We start from the raw sequence: 14,528 nt of genomic DNA on the forward strand, positions 1-14,528 counted from the left end.
GGGGAGTGGGCCAAAGCAGCGGAGGAGACTCAGCTAACATCTAAAACATTTCCATCTTTTGGAAGTTTTATCCTAAAATACTGCTCAGCCGTAAGGGAAGATGAAACATTGTCATTTATCGTCCTGAGCAGTCAGTTGGAAAAGCTAAGAGCCACACGGCCTTACTCGTGTGTGGGACGTAAGACAGAAACTCAGACACGGCAGGTGGGGGTGACCGGAGGGAGGGGTGGGGGTAGGAAAGGGGCCACGTGTGTGGTGACAGAAGGTGACTTGACCTGGGGTGGTGGGTGCACAGTGAAGTAGGTCACGTGAATTGCCCACTTGAAACCGATCCGATCCCATAGCCGATGCCGCCCCAATACATTGTTGTCAAAGAGCTTATTTTCAGAGAGAGGGGAAGGCGGGGAGGAGAGAGACAGTGATGTGTGAGAGAAACATTGGTTGGCCGCCCCTCATACACCCCCAGCGGGGGAGCCTGGCCCACAACCCAGGCCTGTGCCCTGACTGGGAACCGAACCAGCATATTTTGCTTCGCAGGACGGGGCTCCATCCGCTGAGCCACACCAGCCAGGGCTCACCCCAATAAATTAAAAAATGCATCTCTCTCTCTTGCTCCAAAAAAAAAAAAAAAAAAAAAAAAAAAAGCAGCGGAGAAGCCTCAGCTGATGTTTGTAAAATAGTCTCAGTTTGGGATGCTTGGAATAGTGTGGAGTTCGCCCGGGTTCTGGCTGGTGACACAGGGGTGGGGTCACTCTTGCTTGTGGTGGGCCTTGGCCAGGTGGCTGAGGCTGTGTGGGGCCCTCGGGGGGCTCCCCCTCCTGGTGGCCCAGCTGGTTTGGGGCTGGGGCTCTTGTTCTCAGCTTTTGTGCGGGTAGCAGCTGCCCCCTGAGCATTCCTGCTGGGGACTTGGGTTTCCAGGTGTGGTTTAAAAATGGCGAGATTCAATTTTGTTTTCCAGTCTGTCATATATTTAAAAAGTTTTAACTTGACGAATAAGTCTTCAGCATTTGATATTCCCGTTCATAAGCAGCCTCTTGGAAATGAAAGTGAGTCCTCAGCGCCCCCTTCCCCAGAGCCTCTGCAGGGCGCCCTCCTGCCCCTGCGTGTCCCCCTGGGGGGACGTGCCGGGCAGCGAGTATCCAGCAGCTCTGCGTCTCAGCCGGTGACTGAATGGGTGAGTCACTTCCTCTCCTGCGGCCTCGGCCTCGGCTCTCCCGGCTCCCGGGCTCCGGGACGGGAAGGTCCCGGAAACACGCCCCCCACGGGATCCTGAGGCCCTAGCGAGCCGGGAGGGCAGCGGGCACCGCCCAGCCCCGGATCCGGACCCGCCCTGGGCCGGGGCCACCTCGGCACTTTAGCTCCGCCTGTCCCTCGCTGGGGGCAGGGCACCTCCCGACCGACCAGGGCCCCGCCCCGGAGGTGGCTATGGGTGGGCAGTCTCCCCCCAGCATCCCTGCCCCCAGATGAGGAGGAAAACAATGAGTAACCGGGCTGGGCCGGGTTTTTCAGAGGGTGGGGTGGGCGGGGAGGCGGGGGCGCGGCCGGGGGCGGGGCCGGCTGGCCCAGGACTCGGAGCCAAAATTCTCGGTTGCTAGCTCACGGTTACCTCCCGGCGGCCGGTCCGGAGCGCAGCCCCAGGCCCCGCGCACCCCTCACTCCCAGACCCGCCGTTTCCTCCGGGTGTTTGTAGCCGGCGGCAGCGGCGCGCGCGGCTGGAGCGGCAGGTGTAGTGGCTGCTGTGCCCTCGCGGGGGCCCTACTTTCGGGAGCCGGGGACCTGCAGGTGAGGTGAAAGGCTGGCGTGGGCCCTGGCCCTTGCTGGAAGGAGGAGCTGGGAGCAGGTCGGGGAGGGGCTGCTTGGAAAGGGAGAGGGCGCGCGGGGAGGGTGGGCTTCTTAGCGTCTCCCCCCACCCTGCTCGCAGCGACGGTGTGGGTCCCTGCCCAGGTTCTATCTGTTGAGGCGGAGCCCCCCACCCCGCGCTTTCCAAATCCTGGCGGACTGGAGAGGGGGTGCGGAACGCGGAGAACTCCCCCTTTCACGCGGGGAGTGAAGTTGCATTTTGGATAGTGGTTAGGCAGGCGCACCTGCAGAGCTCCAATATTTGGCAGCATCAACAGCAAAAGATACTGGCAGCTCGACAGAGAAACTTTACTGCCATAAATTATATGACACAGATGTAATTTGCACCAGGAGTGGGTCCTTTTACGATCCCTGTATGTGGCGGGCTGGCCTTGGACCTGGGAGAGGGGAGCCTTGGGGCTGCCGCACTGGCTGTCCCCACATCTCTCCCTCCCAGCTCAGGGTTTGGCTAGGTGACTCAGGCTCTCAGGCCGGCAGCCTCCCAGGACCCCCTGTCTTGGGCCACCTGTACCTGTAGCTGTGACCTCTTGTTCTGCGCACTGCCCCCCCCCCCAGCCTAGTGATTCCGTCCTTGCTCACCCACCCCTGCCCTGACTTCCTGCTGCTGTCTCATCAACCCCCTTCCTGCTACTGTCTGCATTTGAAAGAGACCTTTGGTTCCATTCATTGGCTGTGAGCTTGGCTTTAAAAAGACTTGTGATTTCCTTGAATTGAAACCGCGTCTTACTCAGGTTTCCACGCCCTGCTCATCCCTCCCAGAGTCCCTGCCTTTCACTGTTCAGGGTCGTTGGCATTGGGCCCGCCCCAGGCCTCAGCCACGCCCGTGACTTTCCCCCTGCTGAGGCCGAGTGGACCTCTCCGTGCACAAGCCTCTGGGTCGCAGGCGTCTTCCACTCGGCACAGCTTTGTCGGCACAAAGTACGCGAGTGGAGGAGCTGGCCTTCCTGTTCCCACCAGACCCAATAAGCAGACACAGGGACTGAATCTTTATGGGCACTTTTTTCAGATGGCCTGCGATCTGAGAAGACGCGAGTTTTTGTACCCTAACAGACCACCTTAAATTCCACTTAAGCCAACCCTTTTTATAAGGAGAAGAAAGTGTAGGTGAGGGGTTTGGGATTCAGGGACAAAGTTAATCAGATAAAAGCTGCCGCATTTGGTCATCTGTACCCTGGGCGGTGGGCGTCTCACCCGGGAGCACAAGGCTCAGGCACCGTCTTGAATTGCTTGCCGCCCTCTGAGGCACGAAGGTGGAACCGTTCACGGTCTCCGGGAGTCGGGGTGGGTCCCACCTTCAGTTCCCCGAACAGTAGCTTTTACGTGCGTTGACTTACTAAGCTTATTACTTAACGTAGAATTTTCCAGCTCTCGGGTCCCCTATCAATTGTTTCGAGTTCTGCCACATTTAGCACATTTCAGTTAAAAAAAGATAAATTAACTTTTCTCTGTTGTCCTTTGTCCAAGTGGAATTTTTTTCTCTTTACTGATCGTAAAGTTAATACTCATAAAAGGTTATTGGAAAAAAATACCCCAGGAAAAACAAACAAAAAACACCAATTAAGTATGTACCAGTGAAATGTGCAGCTTCTCCTCCCTGAAGGCAAACACTCGGCCCCACTCTCTCTTCTCTTTTACACACTCACACACACTCATTTTTTAAAATAGGTTCATTCAAAATCTTATAAATGTTTGCATGCCGTGGATGAAAAGGCGCCACAGGCTGAGCCTGAGGAGCCCCAGGGAGGCCTGCGTAGGGGCCTCACACACCCAGAGGCCTAGAATAGCCACACGGACAGACGGTCAGATCACACGAATTCCTGACTGAAGGGGACTCATGGCGGGTAGTCACTTCCTCGGCCTGTGGCTTCACCGAGCCTCTCCCTGGCCTTCCTGCATCTATGATAACACGCCTTTGAGACCCCAGTCCTCCTCCTTCTCAGACCCCCAGGGCCCAGGAGGGAGACTGAGAGACTCCCTGCTGGTTGTCTCGTCCACCCCCACCCCGCCCCCCACACCGGGTCTCTGTGCTGTAAATGGTAACTACCCTGTGCTCACCACGTGAAAGAAGTATGTGTCTTTCACTTTGTATCCCATTCCGGAGCTTTGCCCGCTTTGCTTTCTCCCCCTTAGCCTACCGCAGTGGTCTTCACGTAACCGCCCCACCCTCCCTTCTCCTCCTCGAGTCCGGTGTGTAAAATCAGCTGCAAACTGCTGCTCTCTGGAGCATTTTCTCGGTCCGTTGAGATTTTACTTCCTGCAACTGACCTTAGTTTGGCTCAAACTCTGGTAAGACTTTCTCTTAGGCTGGACACCATGTTCGCTGACAATATTAAGCTATTTATACAAAGTAATCTGCCTCTCTGATTTTCACTTTAATGGGTGATTAAAGTAAACAAAACATTTCAGCTCCCATGGCTGAAAGCCTGCTGTAAAAGAAAGGGTTTATCAGGCATTCGCTAGCACAAAACAGAGAGTGGTCTTGGGCCTGGGGCCTGAACCCCGGAGCAGGCCGGGAGGGAAAGGCATGCCCTTCGTCCTGGAGTTCTGCAAGCGTTTTCCGCACATGGGCAGGGTTGGGGTGGGGGGAGATGGGATGGATTCTGGAAGGATTTACAGGAGCAAGAGACTGAGAGGTTGGGGCAGGGTAAGGGAGAGGAAGAGCAGGCTAATTTGGATGCGGGCCCAGCATAGTCCCTGAAGTCCCCCTGAAAATAAGAAGCAGGGTCTCCTGGGTCTAGTGGTGCCTGGCTGGTCTCTCTTTTGGGTCATCACAGAGCCACCTGGAAATTAATCCTGAATCCCAACAGACACCCAGCCATGGGAGCGGGCTTTTGTCAGCGCTGGTCCCTGCTGGTCACCAGGCTGGCTGTTCTCTTGCTCTTTGGCTACTGTGGTTTTAGCTGAGAACATCTCAGAATTTTTTCTTGTCTGTCAAGACAACAAAAACCGACTTAGGGTTTTTGTTTATGTTTTTGTTTTAACAAGCTGGACCTGGGGGCAGGCAGGGCAGCCCCAGGGGCAGAGCGAGCAAGGTGGGTCCCCCCAGCAGGGGGTGCGGGCAGACAAGGGGGGGACCCAGCTAGGCTGAGAGGGGCTGGCAGATGCTGCAGCAGAGTGCTTCCTCCCAGCCCACCTCGTAGTCTTCTCTGGCTCCCAGAGTTGGCTGAAAGTGGCCCGTGTTTAACTGTGGTGACCACGGTTATCAATCCCTTTCTCCACTATGGGGCCTTTAGGGGTTAGCCTGGGGGCCCTGGTTTCTGGCAGGTGGCTGGGGAGCTCCCCGGTTGGGAACCTGACCCGCATGTGATGGGCCTGGCCGCTCCATGGGACTCCGCTCACTGGATTTACTGCCTGGGCATTGGGTGGCCCTGGCGTCACACCCCTGTCTCAGAGCTGTGTCCTTCCTGCCAGGCTGGGGGAACTGGGAGCCGTGCAGCTGCAAGGCGAGGTGCTCAGGGACTGGGGCTCTGCCAACCAGGTTCCCTGCATGAGCTCGGCTCCTGTCCGTCACACGGAGACCTGGTCTGAGGCCAGTGCTTGGTGGCTGGGCCCTGTACAGTCCCTGCGCTATGTCCCTCCCTCTGGCGTTGGGATGGAGGCGGGGCAGAGGACCGGGTCACCCAGCCTCAGGTCCTTCTCGTCCTTCCGTGGCAGGTCCCCGAGTTGCCCTGAGTTGAGGTCTGGTGGAAGACTGTTGACGTCCTTGGAGGACAGGGCAGCGAGGTGTGGTCTGTTGGGTCAAGGTCATCTTCCACAGGTTAGCACGGCTTTGCTGCTGGTCCGAGTGACCTTGGATCCTCTGGCGGCTCTCTGTTGTTAAACCACTTCAACAAGGGGCCGCTGGCCTGAGGGGGTGCTGATGCCCTCCGCAAATGTCAGGGTCCCGAAACGAGAGCAGGAAGGACCACCGGCGTCAAGCAGCCGGTGAGGCTGGAAGCCACGGCCGATCAGGAGGTCCTGTCTCTGCCTCCTCAGGTCCCCTCTCAGCCTCTCCCAGGCTCCGTGGCGCCCTGACCTCACCACGTTGAATTGACCTAAGGTTTTCACAGGCCTCAGTCCGCAGGTTAACACTGCCCTGTGCTGCTTCTCCCAGGGTCCTGCCGCGGGTGAGAGATGGCCCTGTCAGGGGCCGGCCCCGAGGAACAGGAGCGTGGCAGGTGAGGCTCCCGCATGGCTGGGTTTCCGGGTGGCTGTGGTTTCTTCATCAGAACTGACTATGTGAACACACCGATTCTCTGGACAGTCCCAGGGGAGAGCAACCCGGTGGGGGCCCCTCAGTGGGCTGCAGACCTGGTCTGGCCCGGCCTGGGCTCAGCCTTCTGGAGGCGCGGTCTAGGGGGACCCGGGGGTTTATCCCACAGCCAGACACTCTCCCGAAACTCTGTCCCTGCTTCCCCCTGCTCTTTCTTGGTCCTGAACCTTCAATACTTCCCTCATTTCTCTGCACCGTTTCATAATTCTCCTTTGTGATTCTCCTTTCTGTTTATTTGCTGGAAAAGCACGAATTTCTTGTTTTAATCCCGATTCCTGCTTGGACTTTGAATCTGCCAAGCTGCCGCTCTGGCCTGCCCTAAGACGGTGCCCCCTCCCTTGTTTGTAGGAGGGTCTGGAGCCCTTTGCCCTCCCCGCTGATTACCTGGAATCGTCCAGTTTTCACTCATTCCGTGTCTCACATTTAAAGTAGGGGCTCAGTCCCTGTTAATTCAGTGCCGTGAGACAACAATGCCAAATAAAGTCACTTGATTTTGTGGGGGGACTGAAGAAACCGTCCCCAAGTAACGCATCTCTCACTTGTCACTGTGAAATCTTCTAAAGTACAGGTGTGCGCACATCCCGGTGGATCGTGGTACGGTCCACTTCATGGGCAGGCCAAAAAGTCCGTGACGTTTTTTCCGTAAAATAAAAGACCCGTTTTTCATTTTCGTGAATTTTTTATTGACTTGGATATTTTGGGTATGTCGGCTCTCTCCCGCGTGGTAGAACGTTGATCGTTCTCAATTAGTGTCTGCATTTGATCGCTATCGACTTCACCTGGTCTACCCGACCACGGAGCATCATCCAGCGAGAAATCTCCAGCAGGAAACGTCACAAACCACTTCTGACACATCCCATCAGTCACAGCACCTTCTCCATACGCTGCACAGATCTTTTTTTTGTGTTTAAGTTGCGTTTTTACCTTTTTTTGAAATAAAGCATACAATGCTGAAAATGTTGCTTATTTTCTTCCATCTTCAATATTAAAAGGGTTACACAAAAACTGAACAAAAATTTTTGACAAGTTTTTTTAAATGCACGCTGATGTGACAGCTGTCACAATGCAATCTAACAGAATTGTTCGAATGAAGTTAAAGGCACCTAAGTGCTACTAGAACCGTTGTTGGGAAAAGCACCCAAACACCTTTTCGGCCCACCCAGTATTTTAACATCGTTGCCTGCCGGTCGTCAGTTACGCCCTATTGCCTCCTTCTGTTCCTGGAATCAAAGAGAAGAGGAAGGTTTTCTGTTTCGCAACGTGTGACCGTGAAGTGTAGTCACACCCTGCTGCGTTGGTTCTGCTGGTTGCTGGTGGCCCCTCTGTTGAGACTGGGTGAGCGCAACATCCTGAGGTCTCCCTCCCAGGGACGGGACCACGGGAGCAGCCGTGGTCACTGAAGGGTCTTGAGGCCGTGCTGTGATGTCAGAATTGCTGCCTGGCCTCAAGATCAGGGATCATCCTAGTTATACACGAGCCTGGGCTTGGTCCTGTGAAAGAGGCCTCCCTGCCCCAGGAGAGATACATGCCTGGTCTGGAAACCCAGGGAGCCTGGGCAGGGGCTGCGCCAGACAGCTGTGGCCCCGGGCCTTGGGGCAACTGGCTGGCTGTCCGCCCTGAGTGAGGCTCTCGGCCCCTCCGCCCAGGTACAGCCAGCACCTGCTGGGATGGCCAGTTTGAGTCTCCAGGTGTCTGGAGCCCAGCCCTTGCCTGTGGCCATCAGCCAGCACGTCCCCCTTGGTAAAAGGAGCTGTCTCTCTAGTATTTTGTGCTCAGCTTTGTACTGGGTTGGCCAAAAAGTCACGTTGTTTCTCCTACTATGATGGCTCTAGTTGTCTTTAACTTCATCAGAAACAGTTTCGTTAGATGGTATTGTGGCAGCTGCCATATCAGCGTGCATTAAAAAAAATTATCAAAATTTGTGTAGCCATTTTAATGTTGAAGATGGAAGAAAACATGCAACATTTTTGGCGTATTATGCTTTATTATTAAAAAGAAGGTAAAAACGCAACTGAAATGCAGAAAAAACGATTTGTGCAGTGTGTGGAGAAGGTGCTGTGACTGATCAAATGTGCCAGAAGTGGTTTGCGAAGTTTCCTGGTCCTGTTGACATTTGGGCCAAATAATTCTCTGCTGTGGGGCTGTCTCATGAATTGGAAGATGTTTAGCAGCACCTCTGGCCTCTCCCCACTAGAAGCCAATAGCGGGAGATACCTAACATACTCAACCTACCCAAATCAAAAGGGCTATTGGTGAAAGTGAAAAATGTGTCTTTTATTTTACGGAAAAAACATAAAGGACTTCTTGACTCCCAATAAGTCAGCCTTTTGAAAGTGTTCATATGTGAGTTCGTTGGACGCCCTGCAAGGAGCGGGGAGGGGGCACGGGAGCGGGAGCCTGGTTGTGCGCTGTCGATGCCCAAGCCTGCTGGAGGCACAGCAGGACGTTGGTGAAGCAGGCGGGGCCGCTGGGCCGGTGTTGTGGGGCTGGGTGTTGTGGGGCTTCGGAGGGGATTCACAGACAAGTGAGACCCGGTCAGGCCTCCAGGGCTTTGTTACTGGGGATGATTAGAGTGATTGCATTCATTACACAAATATGCTGAGTGACCCGTGTGGAGCAGGTATTCAGTGTGGGCAGTAACTGCTGTCTTAGTTACTGAGAGTCCTCCCGCATTTTCAGTGAGAGCTGAAATACTGGACGACCCTCCGGACACTTGGATTCGCAGGAAGAGGCCAGTGCCCAGGGCCAAGTCCCAGGGATGCCTGTCCCAGACGTGATGGTGGCACGCTCTGTGCCAGGCACTCGGTTGCCGTGGTTACATGGGCCAGGACGTGGGGGCCGGCCCTCGGGAAGCCCTGTAGCGGGATTTCCGGGTCACGGGCTGCGGAGACCTTCCTCCCTGGAGTGCCTTTCTGTCATCAGAGGGTTCTGGGCCCGAAGCCAGACGCAGCAGGGAGAGAAGGAAAGCCCTGGTCCGGGCTGCAGCCAGGGGCCCACCACTGCCTCCTCCTGCTCTGGGTTTGGGGAGCACCCCTGTCTGTGGGTGGCAGGAAGGCATGGAGCGGAAGGAGGCATGGTTAGGGTTTGCTCTAAGGGGCTTCGCAGGTGAAGACACACTGTAGAGCTAGGCATTTGTTCTGTGAGCCCCGTGTTGTTGGGACCACCACACTCATCTCCGTGTTGTCCGTGGTCCCTTTCACACGACGGTGGCCGAGCTCAGTGGCTGTGGCAAAGCTGAAATGGTTGCAAAGCCAAAAATACTTGGTGTCTGGCAATGTCTTCCTTCCATGGCAGTCCATGGTGAATGTGTTATTTTAAAAATAAGGTCAAGTTTATGTGCCGGTGAACTTGAGTTGGGCAGCGACTGGACGTGCTCTTTCTATGTGACCGAGCCTTTTGGTCTTGTCCTGTTTGGGTTCCTCGAGTCGTTTCTGATCCTCCCCCCAGACGGGCCCTGGGCGAGGGGAGGGGGAGGGAAGGACACAGAGAGGGGAGGGAGCCTCGCAGAGGGGGTCTGTCCTTCCCTGTATGTGCCCCAGGCATCCCCCCTGACGCAGGGCACCTCGTCACCATGGCGGCCACCGGACGCCGGTGCTCTGCTAACCTTCTGCCCTCCTGGTTTGGGACAGTGACCACGTCGTCCAGCTTTGCAATCCAAACCTGGCCAGGATGAAGGAAGACATTCTCTACCACTTCAGCCTCAGCACCAGCACGCACGACCTCCCGGCCATGTTTGGGGACGTGAAGGTAAGGAGCCGTGCTTTGACTCTGGGGGCCTGTCCCCCGGTCAGTGGCACGAGTTGCGACCCCCTCGCAGAGGGCCGAGGTGGCAGAGCGCAGGGTCACGAAGGGATAGGTGTCGTGGACTTTCCCCAGCTGTCACTGTCCAAGGGTAGGAACTAGTGGGTAAAAGAAAACTCTCGGAAGTGCCGCCATGTTGGCCCCTCCACCTTCCCACCTGCCGAGTGTCTCAGGGAGCCGATGGAAGGGAGTCTCCCACTGCCTCAGCGAGCGAGAGAAGGGAGAAAAGGGGGCGGGGAGCGGGGCACTCAGAGTGATTGCATCGTGTGTGTGGGTGTGAGTGATTGTGAGTGTGAGTGTGAGTGTGTGAGATGCACGCTGGTACTGAGTCCTTCATGGCCTCGAACGAAGCCTCCAGGCCATTTTCCCTACAAAGTCTCAGCTTCTCAGCTCTGACTGGTCCTCGCTCAGGCCTCTGAAAGTGTCTAATCCCCGCGGGCGAATGCGGGCTCATCCTGGAACTCACAACTGAGCACGCCAGTGACGCGGGACTGCGTTGCTGCTGCGGGAAGCACCGTCCAACAGCAGAGTTCTGCCGGGTCGGCGCCGTGCTCGCTCACACACTCGCTCCTGTGCTTTCTCTCCCGGCCCTCCCCATCTGTTCCCCGTTTATTCTGTGTCTGGTCTCCCATGGAGTGTAATTTTTCTGCCTTAGAGACGGACAGTTCTTCCATCAGCCAACTCCTTGGAACTGGCGTGCTTGCTTACTAGCTTTTCTTGTGTAAAACAAAATGAAAAGTGCGTTTTTAGAGACACTGCCTTGCAGATGGAAGCTTTCAGTTCCCCCGCCCCCGCGGCTGCCACTTTCCTCGCCTTGGCCATTGGGTGCTCGGGTGGCCGGGTGAGAGGTGGGAGCAGGAGCCCGTTTTGCAGGTGGGCTGTGGGGCACTGGTCGCAGTGAGAAGCCCGAGCCACCTTACTCCACACCCGGCCCCTCCAGGACAGTGAGCTGCTGGCCCCATGCTGGACGGAGGCTGGCGGGCGTGGAGCCCAGACTGGCTTCCCACAGCGGCCGGGTCTGTGTCCCTGTGAGCTGTGGCCTGTGGCTGTGCTGTGCCAGAGCCCCCCACCCCACATGGGAGTTTCAGGAGCCAGGACCCCCCAACTCCAGGGAGCACCAAATCAGCAGGAGGCCTCCCAGACACGGTCTGTTCTGGGAGGGCCAGGGGACTGGCGTTTCTAGCAAGTTCCAGGCATGTGTTGCAGGGCCCTGCTCTGCAGGCGTGTGTGGCCCCTGCACTGACGGACCCTGCTGTCCATGTCCACAGTTCGTGTGTGTGGGGGGCAGCCCCTCCCGGATGAAAACCTTCATCAAATATGTGGCCTCGGAGCTCGGCCTCGACCGCCCAGGGGAGGACTGCCCCAACATCTGCTCGGGGACAGACCGCTATGCCATGTTCAAAGCAGGCCCCGTGCTGTCTGTCAGCGTGAGTGCTGCCCCCGGGCAACCGCCCTGGGCTCTGCAGGCCCTGGCCCCCAGGCAGGGTCCTGGCCCCTCACCACCTGGGCACCCCGTGGGGCTGGGAGCACCTGGGGAGAGTCGGAGTGTCCCTGCCTCAGGAGCAGTGCCTGCTTGTGTGGTGGCACTGGGGGTGTCCTGATGGTGGAGGTGGACCTGGAAGGGTGGGAGGTGGGTTGCAGGGACACGGGGATGAGACACAGAAGGGACAAGGCAGAACCAAGCCAACTGAGCCACTGAGCCAACCGAGCCTGGGGCCCATCGCTGGGTGATCAGCACTTAGTGGGTGATCAGCACTTAGTGTGGCTGAGAGAGAAAAGCCAGCCCAGTGCACCTGGGGCTGGCGAGCTTTCATGCTTCCCAAAGTGTCCTAGTTTTTTATATTATTTTATTTATTTATAGAGAGGGGAAGGCGAAAGGGAGGGAGAGAAACATCAGTGTGTGGTTGCCTCTCTTGCGCCCCCTACTGGGGACCTGGCCTGAAACGCAGGCATGTGCCCCGACTGGGAATCGAACTGGTGACACTTTGGTTCTCAGGCCAGTGCTCAGTCCACTGAGCCACACCAGCTGGGGCCGGAAGTGCCCTAGTTTCTAAGCCTTTGTGTTGAGGTGCATCCTCGGGGACCACAGGTGGGAGTGCCCACAGAACACACGTGGGGGCCGAGGGCCGTAACGCTGCGTCTCTCCTGGGCCAGCATGGGATGGGCATCCCTTCCATCGCCATCATGCTGCATGAACTCCTCAAGCTCCTGCACCACGCGCGCTGCTCCGGCGTCACCGTCATCCGCATCGGCACGTCCGGCGGCATAGGTGAGGGGCAGGCGGCCTCTGCATGCGGCTTGGTGGGGGAAAGCACTCAGCTTCCTGTGGAGGGTGGGCAGGTGGGCATGGGCACCAGAGCTCCTGGACCTGGCAGCAGGAGGTGTGGGAAGGGGTTGTCCACCCGCACACGCCCGACCCACAGCGATGGCCCTCGGCCACACGGCCACACGGCTGCTCGCACACCCTGAGCCACTTGTGTGCAGGCTTCCTCTCCCGTCCTTGTCGCTCCCTCTCTGCCGTTGACCTTTCCCCGTCACTCCCCACCCACCTCCCACAAGGGTCTGAAGTGCCTTACGGGAAACCCTGCAAGAAAGTCCAGGGGGGAGGGGGAGGGGGAGAGGGAGTGCAAATTGGGGTGAGAATGCGTCAGCCCTGGAGGAAACGGTCAGGAGTTGGGGAGCCGTGGCCAGGCTCGGGGGCTCGTCCTGCGGTTCTTGTCCACTTCTGTGTCTGCTTGAAATCTTCCAAAATGGGCAGGCCGGAAACGGGCAGGCGAAACGCACTGGGGTGCTGGCGTGCCCCACCGGTGAAAGTGGAGCTGAGTGGGAGACACGTGGCTCAGGAGGGGAGGTTTCTGGCCGTGTCTACTTCTTTGCACCTTTCTCTTACACGCTTTCTTAGCGGTAATTAAGGCAATGCGTGGGCCTTAATTACCGGTACTGTCAGGGATTTGAGGGGGGGATGGGCCCTTCCCCCCGCTTTAGCGTGTTACTGCTGCCGCAGCATTTCGGTGCCAGGTGGGTCGTTCTGCCCCACGTGCTGCCGCACCCTCCGTCCACTCGGAGCGGCTGTGATGCCTCTTCCTCCTTCAGGCCTGGAGCCCGGCTCCGTGGTCATCACCCAGCAGGCGGTGGACGCCTGCTTCAAGCCGGAGTTCGAGCAGGTGGTGCTGGGGAAGCGGGTCGTGCGCAGCACTGTCCTGGACACGCGGCTGGTGCAGGAGCTGGCGCAGTGCTCCGCGGACCTGAGCGAGTTCCCCACGGTCGTGGGCAACACCATGTGCACCTTGGACTTCTACGAAGGTGATGGGCGGCCGGTGCCCTGCGGGCTGGGCTTCCCTGCCTCCTGCCTCACCAGTGCTTCCCCACTGGTTGTACTGCCTGCTTGGGAGCGGGCGGTCCGGGTTCCCGGGAGGTGGGCTGGAGGGGTCGAAAGCATCCCTGCGTCCTGGTGGGTAGCACAGCTGCGTCAGCGTGGGCCCCCTCCTTGTGTCCCTAGGCCAAGGCCGCCTGGACGGCGCTCTGTGCTGCTACACGGAGCAGGACAAGCAGGAGTACCTGCGGGCAGCCCACGCGGCTGGCGTCCGCAACATCGAGATGGAGTCGTCCGTCTTTGCTGCCATGTGCAGCGCCTGCGGCCTCCCAGGTAGGTGGGCACGGGGCCGCCCCACTCCCTTCTCCTGCCCTGCTGGCCAACCTCGGCACCCTCTCCCGGTCCTGCCGGGCGCCCACCCTGTCCCCAAGGCCTGCTTGGGACGGGGTGGCGTAGTGCACCCCTGTGCTCAGACTACCTTTGACCGTCACGTGGCCAATTGCCAATTCTCAGTGTCTCTGCAAGACTCGCGTGCCACCAAGTGGGCTGAGGAAGGTGACAGGAAGGCCCCCTGACTCCGCTCAGGGTTTGTGGCAACAAGGTTGCCTGCGGCCCTGAGATGGGCCTGGTTTTCCAGTCTGGACCTACGTTGGGCTTGTCCACCTCACGTCCCTTCCTGCCACCCTGCAAGGAAGGGCCAGCTCTGCCGTCCAGGATTCATGCCTCCTCGTCACCGCCACTTGCCTTTCAAGGTGGTGCAGGCCCGGGGCTGGTCCTGGGATGTGCCTGGGACTCTTGAAAGCAAAGGGACAGAGAATAAGGAGCGGGCAGGGTGGCCGGAGGAGCAGGGCCCCAGGCCTAGGTGTGATCCCCGTCCACCCCACACCTGCCGGTCACCGTGGTGGCCTTGCCCCCTTGCAGTGAGCTAAGCGAGGAGCCCAGTGCCCTGTGTCGATGTGGCCTTTGCTCTTTGCAGCGGCCGTGGTGTGTGTCACCTTACTCGACCGCCTGCAGGGGGACCAGATCTGCAGCCCCCATGAGGTGCTGGCCGGGTACCAGCAGCGGCCGCAGAGGCTGGTCGGCCACTTCATCAAGAAGCGGCTCACGCTGGCCTGAAGTCCCCGCGTCTCGGCGATGAGCATCCCCTTGGCTGCAAATAAAGTCCCGTCCAGATCCCCGCTGTGACCCTGCACACTGTGTACGAGTCGGGGAATGGCCGAGCACGCGGGCTTGAGCTACGCGGGCTTGAGCTACGCGGGCTCGAGCTGCGCGGTCCACGCAGACACGGAGTTTTCCAGTGAT

At 58.0% G+C, this 14,528-nt stretch overlaps 1 protein-coding gene across 4 annotated transcripts; it reads left to right on the forward strand.

The window, feature by feature from the left end:
- Positions 1–1,546: 1,546 nt before the first annotated feature.
- UPP1 (uridine phosphorylase 1) lies at positions 1,547–14,404 on the forward strand. 4 transcript variants are annotated; one of them, XM_045197413.3, is made up of 9 exons: positions 1,548–1,782; positions 5,515–5,617; positions 5,954–6,017; positions 9,742–9,859; positions 11,182–11,340; positions 12,068–12,182; positions 13,007–13,216; positions 13,413–13,559; positions 14,203–14,404. In XM_045197413.3, exons 3-9 carry the CDS (start codon positions 5,974–5,976, stop codon positions 14,340–14,342), a joined length of 933 nt encoding a protein of 310 aa, XP_045053348.2. In that variant the 5' UTR covers positions 1,548–1,782; positions 5,515–5,617; positions 5,954–5,973; the 3' UTR covers positions 14,343–14,404. The 4 variants fall into 4 exon arrangements, with proteins under 4 accessions (XP_045053349.2, XP_045053348.2, XP_045053347.2 ...); XM_071221638.1 differs by lacking the exon at positions 1,548–1,782 and adding an exon at positions 5,285–5,303; XM_045197412.3 differs by lacking the exon at positions 5,515–5,617 and having other exon boundaries at positions 1,549–1,782.
- The last annotated feature ends 124 nt before the right edge of the window (positions 14,405–14,528 follow it).

The sequence above is a fragment of the Desmodus rotundus genome, chromosome 6, assembly GCF_022682495.2.
Source record: "Desmodus rotundus isolate HL8 chromosome 6, HLdesRot8A.1, whole genome shotgun sequence".
Classification (NCBI taxonomy): domain Eukaryota; kingdom Metazoa; phylum Chordata; class Mammalia; order Chiroptera; family Phyllostomidae; genus Desmodus; species Desmodus rotundus.